The sequence below is a fragment of the Phallusia mammillata genome, chromosome 7 (assembly GCF_965637545.1).
Source record: "Phallusia mammillata chromosome 7, kaPhaMamm4.hap1.1, whole genome shotgun sequence".
NCBI lineage: Eukaryota > Metazoa > Chordata > Ascidiacea > Phlebobranchia > Ascidiidae > Phallusia > Phallusia mammillata.
The window spans coordinates 14,964,063-14,978,837 of record NC_137258.1 but is presented as its reverse complement, the minus strand read 5'-3'; the positions used below and the strand labels follow the sequence as shown (position 1 = coordinate 14,978,837).

The following is a 14,775-nucleotide window of genomic DNA, read 5'->3' as shown; positions in this document are numbered from 1 at the left end:
TGTTACTTGTGACATAATATACAAACAAAAATCGCCTATCACGGTTTGGCTAGTTCTGGAAAGGCAGCGCGAATCATTATTAAACTTATCTGGCCCAAAGTGAAAAAAGTTTGGTGACCCCTGGGCTTTACCCATCAAGGGGGCACGTAGAAATTTCTTTTCTAAATTGGAGTCGCAGAGCAAGAAAGTTTGAGAAGCCCTGATCTAGATAACGATTGATTAGTACAAATCACCACAATTCATACATTAATCACCCATTTAATTCTAAAAAAGTGTAAGACATAAACATGTAACCTAATGTGTAATAATGGCGTCATAAGCACTTGTGAATGAACAGTGGGTCATTTTTGTGACATGAAGATGTAAAAGCACTGCAATATGTGTTTCTAATTTTATGCATGTGTTGCAAAAAAAGGATAACTGTTTGATCTCTTTATTTATTAAAAGCCCAACAGCATATTAATACCTTTACCAATTGTTGTTTGCACTTGTGGGACCCATTCAATTTTGCTTCTTGAACAATTAAATTGTTGAACTGTAGATTAAGGAAAACCCTGTTTTAAGTTAATACTGATATCTTCATAAGTAACACACTGTTTTATATCAGGCAAATTCGACGTCCTCTGCAATTGAAACAGACTATCCAAGATGATAGTAGAAGCACTTCTCTTATGACAGAGTCGCCATTTTTATGTGATACTCTTGTTATGCCAATGTTTGCAGCGGAAGTTCCACAACCTGGAAATATGGTGGGTTGGTACTTATAAATCAGGGGTCACAAACTTCTCAGTCATTGAGATTAACCAACATTTTCGTAATCATACATGATTGACCGATTGGTTTACGCGAACTCAAATTTAAGTGACTCAGTTTATATGCTCTACGTATTTATCGGTCCCCTTACCTGAAGGGGACACATTGTTTTTGTTCGTATTTTTTCTTCTGTCCAATGCTGGTTTGTTATATTCATTTGGTCAAGCAGGAGATCTTTAAATTTTTTCTCAGATGTTTACACAGATGTTAGTTATTGATCCAAATTTAATCTTCTGAACTTTGACCTCATAATTTAATTTAAGGTATTTTAATAAATTTTGTAACTTTGAATTGGATTTCACCCATTTGCACCCCTTAAACCCCTAATTATTTGGTTTTAGCTGTTTCAGTCCATTAGGTCAGAAATACAAGCTCTAATGTGCTGAAATTTTAAACAATTGTTTGTAGTGGGTTACTAGGTAGTGCTGCAAATTTGGCTTAATTGGCCAAATGATTACCTTTACAGGCCCTAATATGTATTTAAGTGCCTGTGCATTGTGCATGCCACTGCTTCATGCATGACCACAAGTGCGACTGGGCTAAGTTTTGCTGGAATAAATCTGATATGTTTTTAGTTATTTCTATCACATTGTCCAACATATGATTTTTGTCCATGTGGGCAGACACAATTATGCAGTGGCTTCTGCTAGGGTCAGGCGTGACATGAGGGAAAGGGGGGAGTTGATTGACGGTTTAACAAGCTAGCTCTGCGTGAAACACAACAAGGCTCACACAGATGTTGTGTTTTGTATCAAAGAAAAATCTCAAAAACATTTGACAATATGTTGTAAACAAATATTATACGACCATAACCTTGTCAAGATCAAAGGGTTATTGTCTACATCAGGGGTGGGCAACCTTTGTTACTGTAGGGCCAATTATAAATGTCAAAATTGGATCGAGGGTGGCACATGTTCGTCACACAAAAGGATTTTGCTTTGTTTCTTACCAAATATGCTTAACTAAAAGTATAATTCGTATTTGATTCTAGTCACATTTTGCCAGATCGCAGAAAACTAGCATCAGGCGCATTAGTCCTTTTGAAATCCAAGCGTCTCTGCGGGCCGCACAAGCTTTAATGAAGGGCCGCAGGTTGCCCACCCCTGGTCTACATAAACATTACAAGAGGTTTCTGCAGAACTACATACATATATTGCAACTGTGCCAATTTGATATGGCAATCTGCAACTTTGCCAATTGTTAGTCTTTTAATACTATCAGGACTTGTTACTTATTAGCATAAACACATCTGTGGGGATACATTTGTTTTGCAAGGCAAAGACAATCATGTTAGTAGATCAGATGGTGTGTAGAGTAAATTGTTAAACAGGATATAGAATATATAAAATGACAATAGATAGGAAAGCCACCTGTCCTTAGCTGTAGTTCCATTTTTTCAGTTAGTTGTTAAGACAGCATTTCATATATGCATATGTTTCTTGGTTGTAAATAGCCTAAAGTTTTTGATTTTGTCAAACAATTTTAGCTCTTCAATTAACACAAACACTCAATTTGTAGTTGTAACAACATGCTGCAACATAAAATGGAAAACCACATTTCCAGTTCAATATATGCTTTTGAGTTGTTTTTTTTTGAAAAGTTTAATAACTGTCCAACTGCTGGTTAGTATCTGCTTAATTTGTAAATTTAATTCGTTGCAATAACTTAAACTTCACTTTAACTCGTATCATTGCAAAAAGTTTTAGTAGGTATAATTTTTACTTTATAGAGCTCTTCTTTGCCAGAAGCTCTATAAACTTGATATTATGCCTGGCAGCAATAGCTTATAATTTTTACTTGTAAAAAAACACATTTATTTTTCTGACACTTGGAAATTATGATATCTGGATAGATATTTATGGGTCCCCTTCCCTGAAGGGGACACATATTGTTTTTGTCCGTATTTTTTTTTCTTTTTTACCGTCTAACGCGGATTTGTTCCCACGTTTTGGTCAAGAAAGAATGGTTCAAACTTTCAAATTTACACACATTACAGATATTGGTCTAAAGATGGTCCATGTGAATTTTGACCCCGTTTGATCCCTCGGTTCACCCACAGGCCCCCGAAACGTAATTTTTTTAACGCTGGTTTGTAATGCTCGTGTGGTAAAGAAAAAGTGCTTCAAATTTGGACATATGTTAGTTATTAATCCAAACTTGATCCTCCAGAAGTTTAACCCCGAATCACCCAGCGATTCACCCACAGGCCCCGAAAAGTAAAATTTTTAACGCTGGTTTTTAATGCTCGTGTGGTAAAGAAAGAGTGCTTCAAATTTATTCAAATTTGGACATATGTTAGTTATCAATCTGAACTCGATCCTCTAGAAGTTTGACCCCGAATTACCCAGCGGTTCACCCACAGGCCCCCGAAACGTAAATGTGTCTAACGCTCGTTTGGTCAAGAAAGACACTGTAGGCAGAAGTACCAAGAGAGTAACTCACTGGTTTACGATAGCGGGAGGGCTCAGCTTGACGTCGGACAGACGTTTTACGAGACGTCGTTTCAGTGATTAGAAATCAGCTGTTTTGCACAGCAATGCTATGTCGTTTTATTAAGTTATCACTCACATTTTTGGTTTTGGCAAAGGTTTTACACCTATGACGTGATTTAAACCTAATAACCGTGCTTCGGTTTTGTATATGTCAAGCAAAACTTTGTTAATCAAAGTAAACATGAAAAAATGAACTTGACTTTTTTGCAAAATAAATGTTTTTTAAATGCTCGTTGTCAGGTTGGCCGCATGATCACGGGTTACTTAAGGTCAACTAGTAGGTATTACTAACACTGTTCAGAACTTTCTTTCATCATAAGGTAGCGTTTTTTTTTGACAATCAATTTAGGAGTCAATGCTCAAGGCATGTAAAAATTAGGCTTAAAGGTATTGTTGAACACTCAGGACGTGCTATTGAAAACGGTGTCAAAAGGTCAAACAGTCGTTTGGCGTGTGCACCCTGAGAGTTACTACAGGTCAATGGTACTCGTTTTGCGAAACAAGGTTAAATGAAAAACAATTTGTTATGTATACACTTGTAGCAAATTGCTTTTTAATTTAAAGTGTCTGTAACACAACTGTTACAGCTTTCTAAAAAAATTGTGTTCAAAACCCGACCTTGACCGACAATATCTGGGTCAAAGCAAGAGATTAAATTAAAGTATTTGTTACGTTTTTTTAATGTTTTTGTAATTATATGACAATAATAGTGCAAAAAGAATACGAACAATTTTTTTTATTGTTGGGTTAATGCTTTCTAAAAATTTGTCCTTAAGAATCTAAAAATCACAGCAACATTTGTTTACTGTCAATCCGCACAAACACGCGTGTGGGGACCCATTTGTTTTTGTTTACAAAAACAATCATACGTGTAGATCAAATGATGTGTATAGTAAATTGGTAAATATCATATAGAATATATAAAATGGAAGTATATCAGAAAGCCACTCTTCTAGTTTATTATTGCAAGTAATAGGTAAAAATCCATTAGGTTTGTTACAACACATTGTTTGCAGGTATACTTTAATATTTGCATCACACACATCAACTCTGCAGTAAGATTTTGGGGATACAAGTGCATGCGCAAAAATATTGAAACACTGCATCACATATCCACTTTGATTGAGGAATGCAGCAAGGTTACAACTATTCATTTTTTTCACAAGCTTTGTAAAAAGGCACTTTAAATAGATGCCCCAACTCCATATTAGGTATCAACAAACTGTTTGAAAGAATCCAGTTTGGTTTTAGCACCTTATGATGATGGATTGCTAGAACATTATTACAGAGCAATCATTGTTGCAACTGATCCTGTTATTAAAGTTTGGTTTGTTGATTATGGAAATATTGAAACAATATCTTCATCTGCTGTATTGTACAAAATCCCGAATGAGTTGTGCAAAATTGGATTTCAAGTAGGTTTGCCTTATTAAAAAAGTATTTTTATGTTTAAATATTTTTTGAAAATAGGCTATTCAGTTTCAATTGCATGGAATTGAGGTGAAAGAAACTTCATCAGAGAGAAAGGCAAAACAGTTTTTCCAAGGCCTTATTCAAGCTTCTGAAAACAAAGTCAAAGTGAAGGTTTGAATAAGTTGTTTGACTAAATAGCAATTCTAGAAGAATATGTTTGATCATTCCTTTAAAAAGTGAAATTGCTACAGCAAGGGTCTCTGAAGTTTTTCTATGTAGGACCAAATTGGACTTTCCTCATAATTATACATACCAAATTTTTCCTCATACCAAATTGTTCAGAACTGTATTTCACAATGCGTATATGTTATCCACAATAACTGTTTTATGATGATTATTGCAGATTTATTGGTTTTATGTTTTTAACAACAGCAGTGTTTTGTTGGTTGTATAGCATATCAGGTTGTGTATAAATCAGAGGTTTATTTACCACTGACTCTGCAATGAGCTACACACTTGTAAATCAATGAATTACTTCCAGAAAATCTCCAGTGGTATAGTTTCTGGGCATAACAGACAAACGTCAAACACTGCATGGTCTGTAAAAGCCAAGGTCCTGTATATATAAAAACAAACATTGTGTGAAAATGGGTAAATATGACAAAAGGTACAAAATGCTTTGAAATTTTTGGCAATATACCAACCAACAAAGCATAACATTTTTGGATAATTACCTTTTTAAATTTTCAAGTTTTGTGGTTTATGGGTGAACCTGGGAATTAGGCGGGAAATTTTTAAGACATTTTGAAAAGGGTTTTTTACATAAACAAAAAATGTACCAATCAAAACATTGGAGTAAAAGAGTGAAAATGAAGTTAAACCAAAGAGGTTAAAAAGGATGTGCAAAGAACTAAATGTACAATCAAAAAATAAAACTTCTAAGAAATATAATGCGAATTCTGCAGGCCTTTGGTCAGGGGTATATTCCGAAATTCGAAAAGGTCGCTACTTTAACTTGGAAATTATACAGACTCCCAGTCTTACTTATCTGTAATTCAAAAAAGGATACTTTAATTTTCGTTATGCTTCCAAATGCCAAGACCACATTACTACAATATAGCTATAAGTGATAACATTGTAGAAGAAAAAAAGATAATCACATGTGCATCATTATATTTATTGCTGAAATAATGCATCATACAGGAACCTACTGATAAACACCTAAACAGCCTCTAAAAATGGAAATCCAACTAACGTTTTGTGCAAAGACATGAATTTAGATGGGTTAGCAGTTACGTGGACCTCATTATAAATTTTAGTAATGTTGCTGTTATACAACTCTGTTGTAGTTTGACATAAATTATTCATAACTCTTTGGTGTAACGTTGCATGATTTGGCATCTGTAAAACAGTGACATGAAGAATTATTATGGGTCCCCTTCCCTGAAGGGGACACATATTGATTTTACTCAAATTGTTTTTTTTGTTTTTTTTCTTTGTTTTTTCTTTCATTTTTTTTTCTTCCCAAAGTTTGTCCGACTCGTTTTTCCATCAAATGCTTGATGGATTTGGCTGAAATTTACACAGATGGTAGATATAGTTATGTAAATGTGCATCCCACTTTGTTTTTGTTGATAACCCCAGTATTTACCCCGCTAGCCCCCTAAAATGGGTATTTTTTCCCCGAAGTTTGTCCGACTCGTTTTTCCATCAAATGTTTGATAGATTTGGCTGAAATTTACACAGATGGTAGATATAGTTATGTAGATGTGCATCCCACTTTGTTTTTGTTGATAACCCCAGTATTTACCCCGCTAGCCCCCTAAAATGGGTGTTTTTCCCAAAGGTTGTCCGACTCGTTTTTCCATCAAATGCTGGATGGATTTGGCTGAAATTTACACAGATGGTAGATATAGTTATGTAGATGTGCATCCCACTTTGTTTTTGTTGATAACCCCAGTATTTACCCCCGCTAGCCCCCTAAAATGGATATTTTTCTTCCCAAAGTTTGTCCGACTCGTTTTTCTATCTAATGTTTGATGGATGTGGCTGAAACTTATACAGATGGTAGATAAAGTTATGTAGATGTGCATCCCACTTTGTTTGTCCAAATAACCGTAGTATTTACCCCGCTAGCCCCCTAAAATGGGTGAGTTTGTAAACAGTGTGAGAATTGGCTGAAATTTGGATAGCTTGTAGAGTATGCCATTTATAGTTGTCGATTGTTGTGTTCAACCCTGTAGCCCTAACATTTACCCCACAAGCCCCCAAAGTGTAAAATGTATTTGTATGTTACTGGACACCACAAACGAAAGATTTCTGTTGCTCAATAGTGTTACAAGGGCAAGCAGTTGTATGTTACTCATTTGTGACTTTGTGGATTGCTTGGTGAACATTTTTGTGCCATGGCACTTAGGGGGTTGTTGCCCTATGACGTCAGAAACATTAACGGTTGTTGCTCAAAACACCTCTAGTGGTCGACATTTTAAACATTGGCGGATTTGGCTGAAATTTTGCAGTACTATTGATTGAGTCATTGAGGTTTCCTATTTTTTTAGTTTGTGTGTCGGACCCCATTAGTTACCCTACTAGCCCCCTAAAATGGGTCAGTTTTTTAAACAGTGTCGGGATTGGATAAAATTTGGGTAGTATGTGGATAATGCTATTTGTAGGTTTCAATTGATGTGTTTTACCTTGTAGCCCCAACATTTACTCAACTAGCCCCCTAAAATAAATGAACTTTTAAAAAAACTATGAAATTATATGAAATTTTGCAAAGTTTATTAAACAGACTAAGTCCTCAAATGTTATGTTTTGCCCTGTACCACCACAACTTAACCAACTAATTCCTAAAATAGGTGACCCTTTTCACAATGTTCGAATTGAATGAAAACCGGACAGCTTGTAGAATTTGCTATTTATTTTTTGTTTTATCCTATTATGCCACTACTTACTCCTTCGTTTCTTTGAAAAGCAACGGGAAATAGGACATACTTCAAACAAAATCTGGGGTGAATCTAAATTTATATAGTTTGTACTCTACATAGTATTATTATTTAAGCCCATTGTTTTACCTTACAACACTAAACGTTCACATGGTTATCTCTTGAAATGCATTATCTACAACTTTGAATGTGTGGGGACCCATGAGTTTCTGCTTGCAGAAACAACTAAGGTTATAAAAGACAGTAGATGGTGGTATGGGACCCAATATAAAATAAGCATTGGAAATATATCAATGTTTTAAAATAGGTTATAGTGTATATGCAAGGGCAATATGTGCTAAGCCACCCTTCTAGTTGCTTTTGTATTAGTAATGTGTTAATAATTACAACATAATTGTATTGTAACTTGACCTCTCCCTTGGAATGCAACTACTCCACTCTGTTTTCCTGATGCACCCACTGAGGTCAAAGAACTTTTAACCTACAAACAAAAAATATTTATAAAAAACTGTGTGTGTCTTTTCATGAAAGAGGAACTTGTGATATTGTAGATAATACACAAGAAACTATGTGGGCAGCTATGTTAATTGTTTTTTTTTTAGGTTTATTCTGTTGTTTCCAATGTTGTGCATGTTGATTTGTTTTGCAATGGAACCAGGCATGTTAATCAACTTCTTGTCACCCAAAATTTTTGCAAAAATGCCCCAGAAGGAAAACTATCAGAGGTAAATATAGCAGCTTTATGTTGCTCTAGCTTTAACAGGAAACAATGTGTATGTAGATATTTTTTGAAGAGGATTTAAATTTCTTCCCTGATAGTACTCAATGAAAAACTGTGTTTGAACATGTCATGTTCTTTTTGCCTATTTCTAACAAATGCTTTCAGTTATAGCCTTATTACTGACCAGTCAGCTGTGTGTTATTGTGACATATTTCAAGTTGGCCACCTCTGCTGTAGATCAACCATTTACTTTGGGACCAAGCGGTTCAACATCAATCATCATCTGCATTTAAAAAAGAAATAAACAGGGAATGGATGGAAGTAGATTCTTCATCATCAAATAGAATGAAGCACAGTGATAAAGTTTGTTTGCTTCATAACCTGTTTATGTGTTTTAATGTCCATGTATATTTTATGAGAACAATATTTGATAAATAAACCTTGAAAAAGCAGGTGACTGTCCAAGGACCTCGCACTACGTTTGAAACAAGCTTCTTCTCCATTACCAACATTGGCCGCCTGAGAAGTGTTAATATTGATCGAAGTGGAGTAAATAGCGTCAGTATTCATCAGGATCCCAAAAACTTGAACCGGTAAGTATTAATCAATCACCGAACATTTTGGTTTGAATCCCTTGTCATGCATTCGTTGTGTTGATGGTGAGAATGCATTTTTAGGTGTATGTTAATTGCAGCTCAAGTTGGTATTAATCAATCTGGAAGTACCATGTTGGCAAGGTATGAAAGTTTAAATAATGAATCATGTTATCTTTTTGTCACTAAAGACAATTTCTTTCTTGAAATTTCATGTTTCTGTTTTTTTCAGAAACACCACAATAATGCCACCAATTAAAGGATTATTGCCACTCTTGTGCTTGATTTTTGCTCCAGTTGTAGAGTTCCGAGTTGACGCCAATTTTACAAGATATACTGGTGCAATATGTGGCCTTGGATCCATGACGAACAGGTTAGATATTTGAATTTGCTAAGAATATATTGTTGAAAATGTTTGCTACAGCAAATATTTGTGTTAGTATGTCCAATGATTTTTTCTGCATGTTGCTGGCATAAGTGGTTTGCAGTACAAGTTCACCTTGCATGTATATTATTTTTCTAAATGCAGTTCAGTACTTTATGCTGAAAAATGTTTATTCTATCTTACAGAAATGGATGTTTTTCAATTCTTCCAGATCATGACATAGAGGTCATGTTTGACTTCAATCTGTCTCTTCAGGACATTATTGATGTATGTAGTTTGTTGTTTGTAATTTAGTGTTGGTTTAGTGAAGAAGTTGTTTTTAATCAGGCACAATAAAAACATAAAACAAAGAATAAACCCAGGTATTTTTACTTTAAAAGTAAAACTGCCACTAGAAATGCATTTTGCTGATTTTGCAAGGCAACTGCTGATGCCCTACTGCGAAGTCCACATGTGCAGCAAATCAGTCAGGCAACTGTGTTTGTGATTCAACTTTCCGCAGGCCTGCCACTGAGCCTGTGTAGCTCAGTTGGAGTGTGAGTCGCGGAAAGGCTCTTGTCATTGGCTCGAATCCCACAGCGAGATAGATTCTTCAGGCATGTGTCTTGCTTTGTGGGAATGCTTGGTGGCTAATTCGATATAATATACCTGGCCTAATATGATTATGGGAAGATGACATATTTTGATTTTACTCCATTTGTTTTTCTTGCCTAAAGTTTGTCTACCGCGTTTTGCCAAAACTATGATATAAAATTATGTGCAAACAATTGTTTTCATTGTTACTTGTGATGAAATAAAAAGTATTGATTAACACGCAAGTAAGATTGTAAAGCCATGAGCACTTGGAGGTCAAAATAGTGCCGAAAAGCACTAAAGGACAGTGGACTCGAATTGGAAACAGCTGGCCTAGAGTGTTAATTTCATAGTAATTTAACCACATATTTTTTTGCGATTGGTGTAGTGTGCAGTATTAAAGTCTTTAAAAGCATTTAGACATTAGAGGCCGCATATGGCTTGCGGCTTCTATGTAGTTCGAAAATTGGCCCGGGACAAATTTCGAGTCGGAGACCCCTGCTTCAAATTAAATATTGTTTTTCGCAAATCTTTAAATGTAAAATAACTTCCCAGATCAATGGATTAAGAATGATGATTAATATTGCTGTTGGTGGTACAGAATCAATTAACTCATGGAGTCAAAAAATGGTCCATCGAATTCAAACCAATGCTCGCCAAAAACTGTTTTCAATTTTAACAAAACCAAGAACGGCTGCAGATCCAACACCTAGCAGTCGTCCATACAGGTGCCATATTAAATATTTTCTACAGTTTTAGTTGCAAAGTGTTAATAGAAATAAGCAACATAAACCAACATTAATTGTATAACCCACTGTGTCTCGTGCTGTATTAATCCAGTTTTTTAGGTACTTTGCACAGCATCTCGGACCGCAAGCTTGAATCAAAATACATGTCATTGATATTAATTTCCGAAAATGTAACTCTTTTCCATTTATGTTATAACAGTGAATATGGTGGCATTTATGTTACAACAAACGTCAGTATGGTGGCATAGTTCTATTATGCCAGATATGACCCCAAATAAATGGATGTGTATATCCTGTTGTTGGATCCAAACTAACAACAACATTTTTACAACATACAGATATTGTATTTTTTGATGGATACATATATGAAAATAAAGTTAAAGGGCAACAGAAAAACAATTCTCGTTTCTTTCCCGGTATTGTCACATTTTCGCCCATGTTGCAAGACAGAATAGCAACGTACGCACACCCACAACATGCCACTTACGCCGAACATACACCGAAAACGGTGTTTTGTGAGTGGAGGCAACGTCTCTTCTCACTTAGTCTACGTTTTATATGTTTTACAAAAAAAGGACTGTGCCACTTTTACGTACACGCATCATTATCGTAACCGAGATTTAAACCATTAATGTTCATGTTTGTTGAACGTGCCTTTTTTGCTTCAGGTGGAAAATAATCAGTGAGGAAAGGACGGTGCCACACCAAGTATCGAACAAACAAGCTGATCGGAAGGATTTGTACCGACTACATGATGCTGTGGCAATGCAGAATGTACAAAATGTGTATGAAATCAAAGATCACCCATAAATGTAACACCTTCAAATGAAACAAATTTTGCCTCATTTCGTTGGTGCCATTTTTTTTTCTAAATTCATTCGAGTGTAGGTGCATTTCTTTTCAATACACTGGCAAGGTCAGAAATTGTGTGTTTCTAGTGTTACTCGAGGCGTTAAGTGCCTTCCGCATTTTACAGCGCTGGTTTGTAAAAAGGTCCTCATTGATTGTAGCGCAAACGCTACGTGACACTGCTGCTTACTGGTGCTAATACTAACTTTTATTCGGACAAGCTGGGTGTGCGTTTTGATTCAAGTGCGGTACTGCCCAGAAGCATGACAAAATTATAGGATTCAAAAACCGTCGAAACTATATCTGTATCCATTGCTAGTTATTTTGTGCAGGAAATTAAATTGTGTGGGCGAGTAAGTTCAAAGCGGTATGTTGTCTGGTGGCGGTTAGCTAGGGTTGCCATGCGTCAGGATTTTCCCTGACATGTCAGGGAATTTAGTGTTTGAATCTGCGTCCGGGAGAAATGTTAAAATGTACTTAAAAGTCAGGAATTTAAGAAAAAATATAGATATGCTATGAAATTAATGTACCAACGGAGAAAACTTCTAGTAGTTAGCTGCAACCGCGACTATGCCATGAAACGTGAAGAGGTAAACTGGCGGCGCGCAGGTTAACGCACAAGGTTACTGTTTCGTTTTCCATTGTGTGTGCGCGCGTAACAATACCTGTTTGTTACTAGTTGTCTAACAATACCCGTTAAATACAGATATAAAAAGCGTCTCAAGAAAACACAGCGTTCGATGCTACGTGGGAAGTTTCATTTGCCTTAACTGAGTACCTAATATGCAAGGAATTAACTAACAACAAAAAGTCGAATGTCGTGAGATATAAAAACGTTTTTGCAGTGGCATTTTATTTCAAATTTGGAAAGGGCTGCTCCCAGTGTTTTTTTTTCTGTGACAATTTGAAATTGGCCCGAATAGTTTTTAGAGTGGCAAAGATTGGCGACCCGTGGTATATGTGCTTATTGTTTCAAGAATAGTGAGAGTAGTAAGCTTAGCCTAATAAACAGAAGCCTACGCAGAAAGTTTATTAACAGGGATCAGAGTATCGTATCTAACGTTTTCTCGTGTCACTGTCCGTGTGACTTCCGAATATTCTAAATTTATTCCGCAATAGAAGTAATTGGATCGCAAAAAGGTTATCCCAAACTGGGGTCCGCAAAAAGCTGGAAGTAATTCTATGTTCTAATTTAGCGTCAGTTTGTGGAACTAAATATGTCTGAATTAGGGTTGCCATATTTTATGAAACACAATCCCTGACAAAATTTATGTGGGTTGCGTGAACCCAGTTTTTCTCAAACTTCAAGTATAAATGTGTTAACGTAAGTGTTACATCGCCATTGTACATATTATTATGTTTTCCGCCAGTAGCCTTAACTCACTTGAATGGCGCAATGTTGTGCAACCTGGTGACATTATCTGTCATACAAATCGGTGCTTACGTCACAGCCTTGGCATTGTTTTACTGAAGTCACGTCTTGTAAGTGTGGCTGCCTCGTGTTTATTAGCGACTGGATGTTATAGAGGCAGAATGCTTTATAAATTGATCGATTATGTTTTGTTTTTCGATAACGGATAGGAAATTTGTGCTAACTGAACTGTTGTTGGTCGTCCAATGTGTAATTGTGCATCTCTGAACTATTGATTCCACCGTCGTCAGTCAACGTCTGAAAGTCTGAAAGCGCAATGGCAAAAACAGCATTAAAAGTGGGAAGCTACGCCATCTAGCGGTGGTGTGGCACTTTTGCAGGCTATAATGGTATCGGTATTGAGAAAACGCGTGGTTAGCGTGTTTTTAAGCGTGATATTTGGTAATTTTTTTATTGTACCGTTTACTTTTTGAATAAAGTAACTTATCTGTGAGAGATAAACGTTTTAAAAAATGGACCATTCATTAAAAAAGGTTAGTATTGTATTAAAGTAAGTTATATTAGACACATTTGAAACCACATAGTTTGCTTCTGTGAACTGTCAAAAAGTTATGTAACTTGTTGTTTTTCAACTGTGCACTATGGGGGTATTTGATGCATTTTGTTCATAACTCCACAAGAATGACTAGTTTTTTGCAGTAAGTATTTTAAATGTTTTAATAATAAATTATGTACTAACACACATTGTAAAGCAAGGCTTATACACAGAGATAAGAAACAACATTAAAACACTGTTCTACCATGTGTTTTTGTTTTCAAGACTTTTTGAAATCCTTAGTTTTTTTTAAGTTTTTTCGAATGGCCTTTTCTTTTATTCTGCTTTTTTGTTTGCTCCGATATTCTCTGATACATCTGAGAGAGTTGAAATATGCTCTCATTTGTACATATCTATATTGCAATACTTGCCAATTTTTCATTTTCATAAGAAAAAATCTCATTAGCCTTTACAGATTCAACAATTTTTTTATATCTATATATTTTAATAAGTGAATTCTTCAGTCTTTCTGCACTACATCGATGCATTCCTTTTAATGACTGAACTGATTTTTTAAATGTTTTCATTCTTTTCATGGCTTTGCCTCATTGAGCTCAAGGTTTAAACAATTTAAACATCTTTTGTTTTTCACAGCAATATTTCAGTTGTGTGCCATGAACCTATGTCAGAATATTAGTTAAATGTTTAAATATTTGTTTATGACAGAAGGAAATGGTAAAAATATTTTGTTTTGTAGATGACTTTATCTGTTATAAGCAGGGTTGCCATCGACATGAGCCTCAAAATAAGGACAACTGAAAACTTAGATTTTCATACCAAACAAAACAAATGTTTTTGAACAAATCTTTGCATTTAGACGAATCATGTCATATCACATGCGAAATTTTTGGCCTGAAATAATCTGTTCCAGCCACTCCTTGTTGTTAAAAATACTTCGTGCATCTCACGACAGCTCAGGTCTAGGTTTACTTTTACTTGTAGCAGGGATTTGACTAGTAGTTGTTAAAAATAAGACAAAATAAGGACTCGCGTCAAAAAGAAGGACATTTCTTGGAAATAAGGTCAATGAACTTTTCTAAGACATCGCCCTTCTAAATAAGGACAAATCTTAGAAATAAGGACGGTATGGCAACCCTGGTTATAAGGTTCTGGAAATTGACCAAACATTTGTTTGTACTTGATAACTGAAACCCACACTGAAGGTTTAGAAACTTTTTTATATCCGGGACACAAGCAAATGTTTCAAGGGATTTTAAAAGACTTTGAATATTGATGACATTTGGACCTGTAAGTGTATTTAAATAAAAATCATGG

The 14,775-nt window shown here is 35.5% G+C and overlaps 1 protein-coding gene across 10 annotated transcripts in view; it reads left to right on the top strand.

Moving 5' to 3' along the window:
• The window catches only part of LOC145239715 (ATP-dependent RNA helicase TDRD9-like), a 72,492-nt gene extending 60,884 nt beyond the window's left edge, over positions 1-11,608 (top strand). For 5 of the 10 annotated variants that reach the window (XM_080103103.1, XM_080103104.1, XM_080103110.1 and 2 more), the window contains 12 exons: positions 608-749; positions 4,322-4,444; positions 4,517-4,720; positions 4,776-4,889; positions 8,266-8,388; positions 8,622-8,747; positions 8,835-8,977; positions 9,062-9,121; positions 9,210-9,350; positions 9,548-9,629; positions 10,491-10,663; positions 11,353-11,608. In XM_080103103.1, coding sequence (XP_079959229.1) covers positions 608-749; positions 4,322-4,444; positions 4,517-4,720; positions 4,776-4,889; positions 8,266-8,388; positions 8,622-8,747; positions 8,835-8,977; positions 9,062-9,121; positions 9,210-9,350; positions 9,548-9,629; positions 10,491-10,663; positions 11,353-11,494 — 1,573 coding nt within the window. In that variant the 3' untranslated portion in view covers positions 11,495-11,608. The remainder of the gene's footprint in view (positions 1-607; positions 750-4,321; positions 4,445-4,516; positions 4,721-4,775; positions 4,890-8,265; positions 8,389-8,621; positions 8,748-8,834; positions 8,978-9,061; positions 9,122-9,209; positions 9,351-9,547; positions 9,630-10,490; positions 10,664-11,352) is intronic. The other 5 variants (XM_080103105.1, XM_080103107.1, XM_080103109.1 and 2 more) reach the window with 4 other exon arrangements.
• The last annotated feature ends 3,167 nt before the right edge of the window (positions 11,609-14,775 follow it).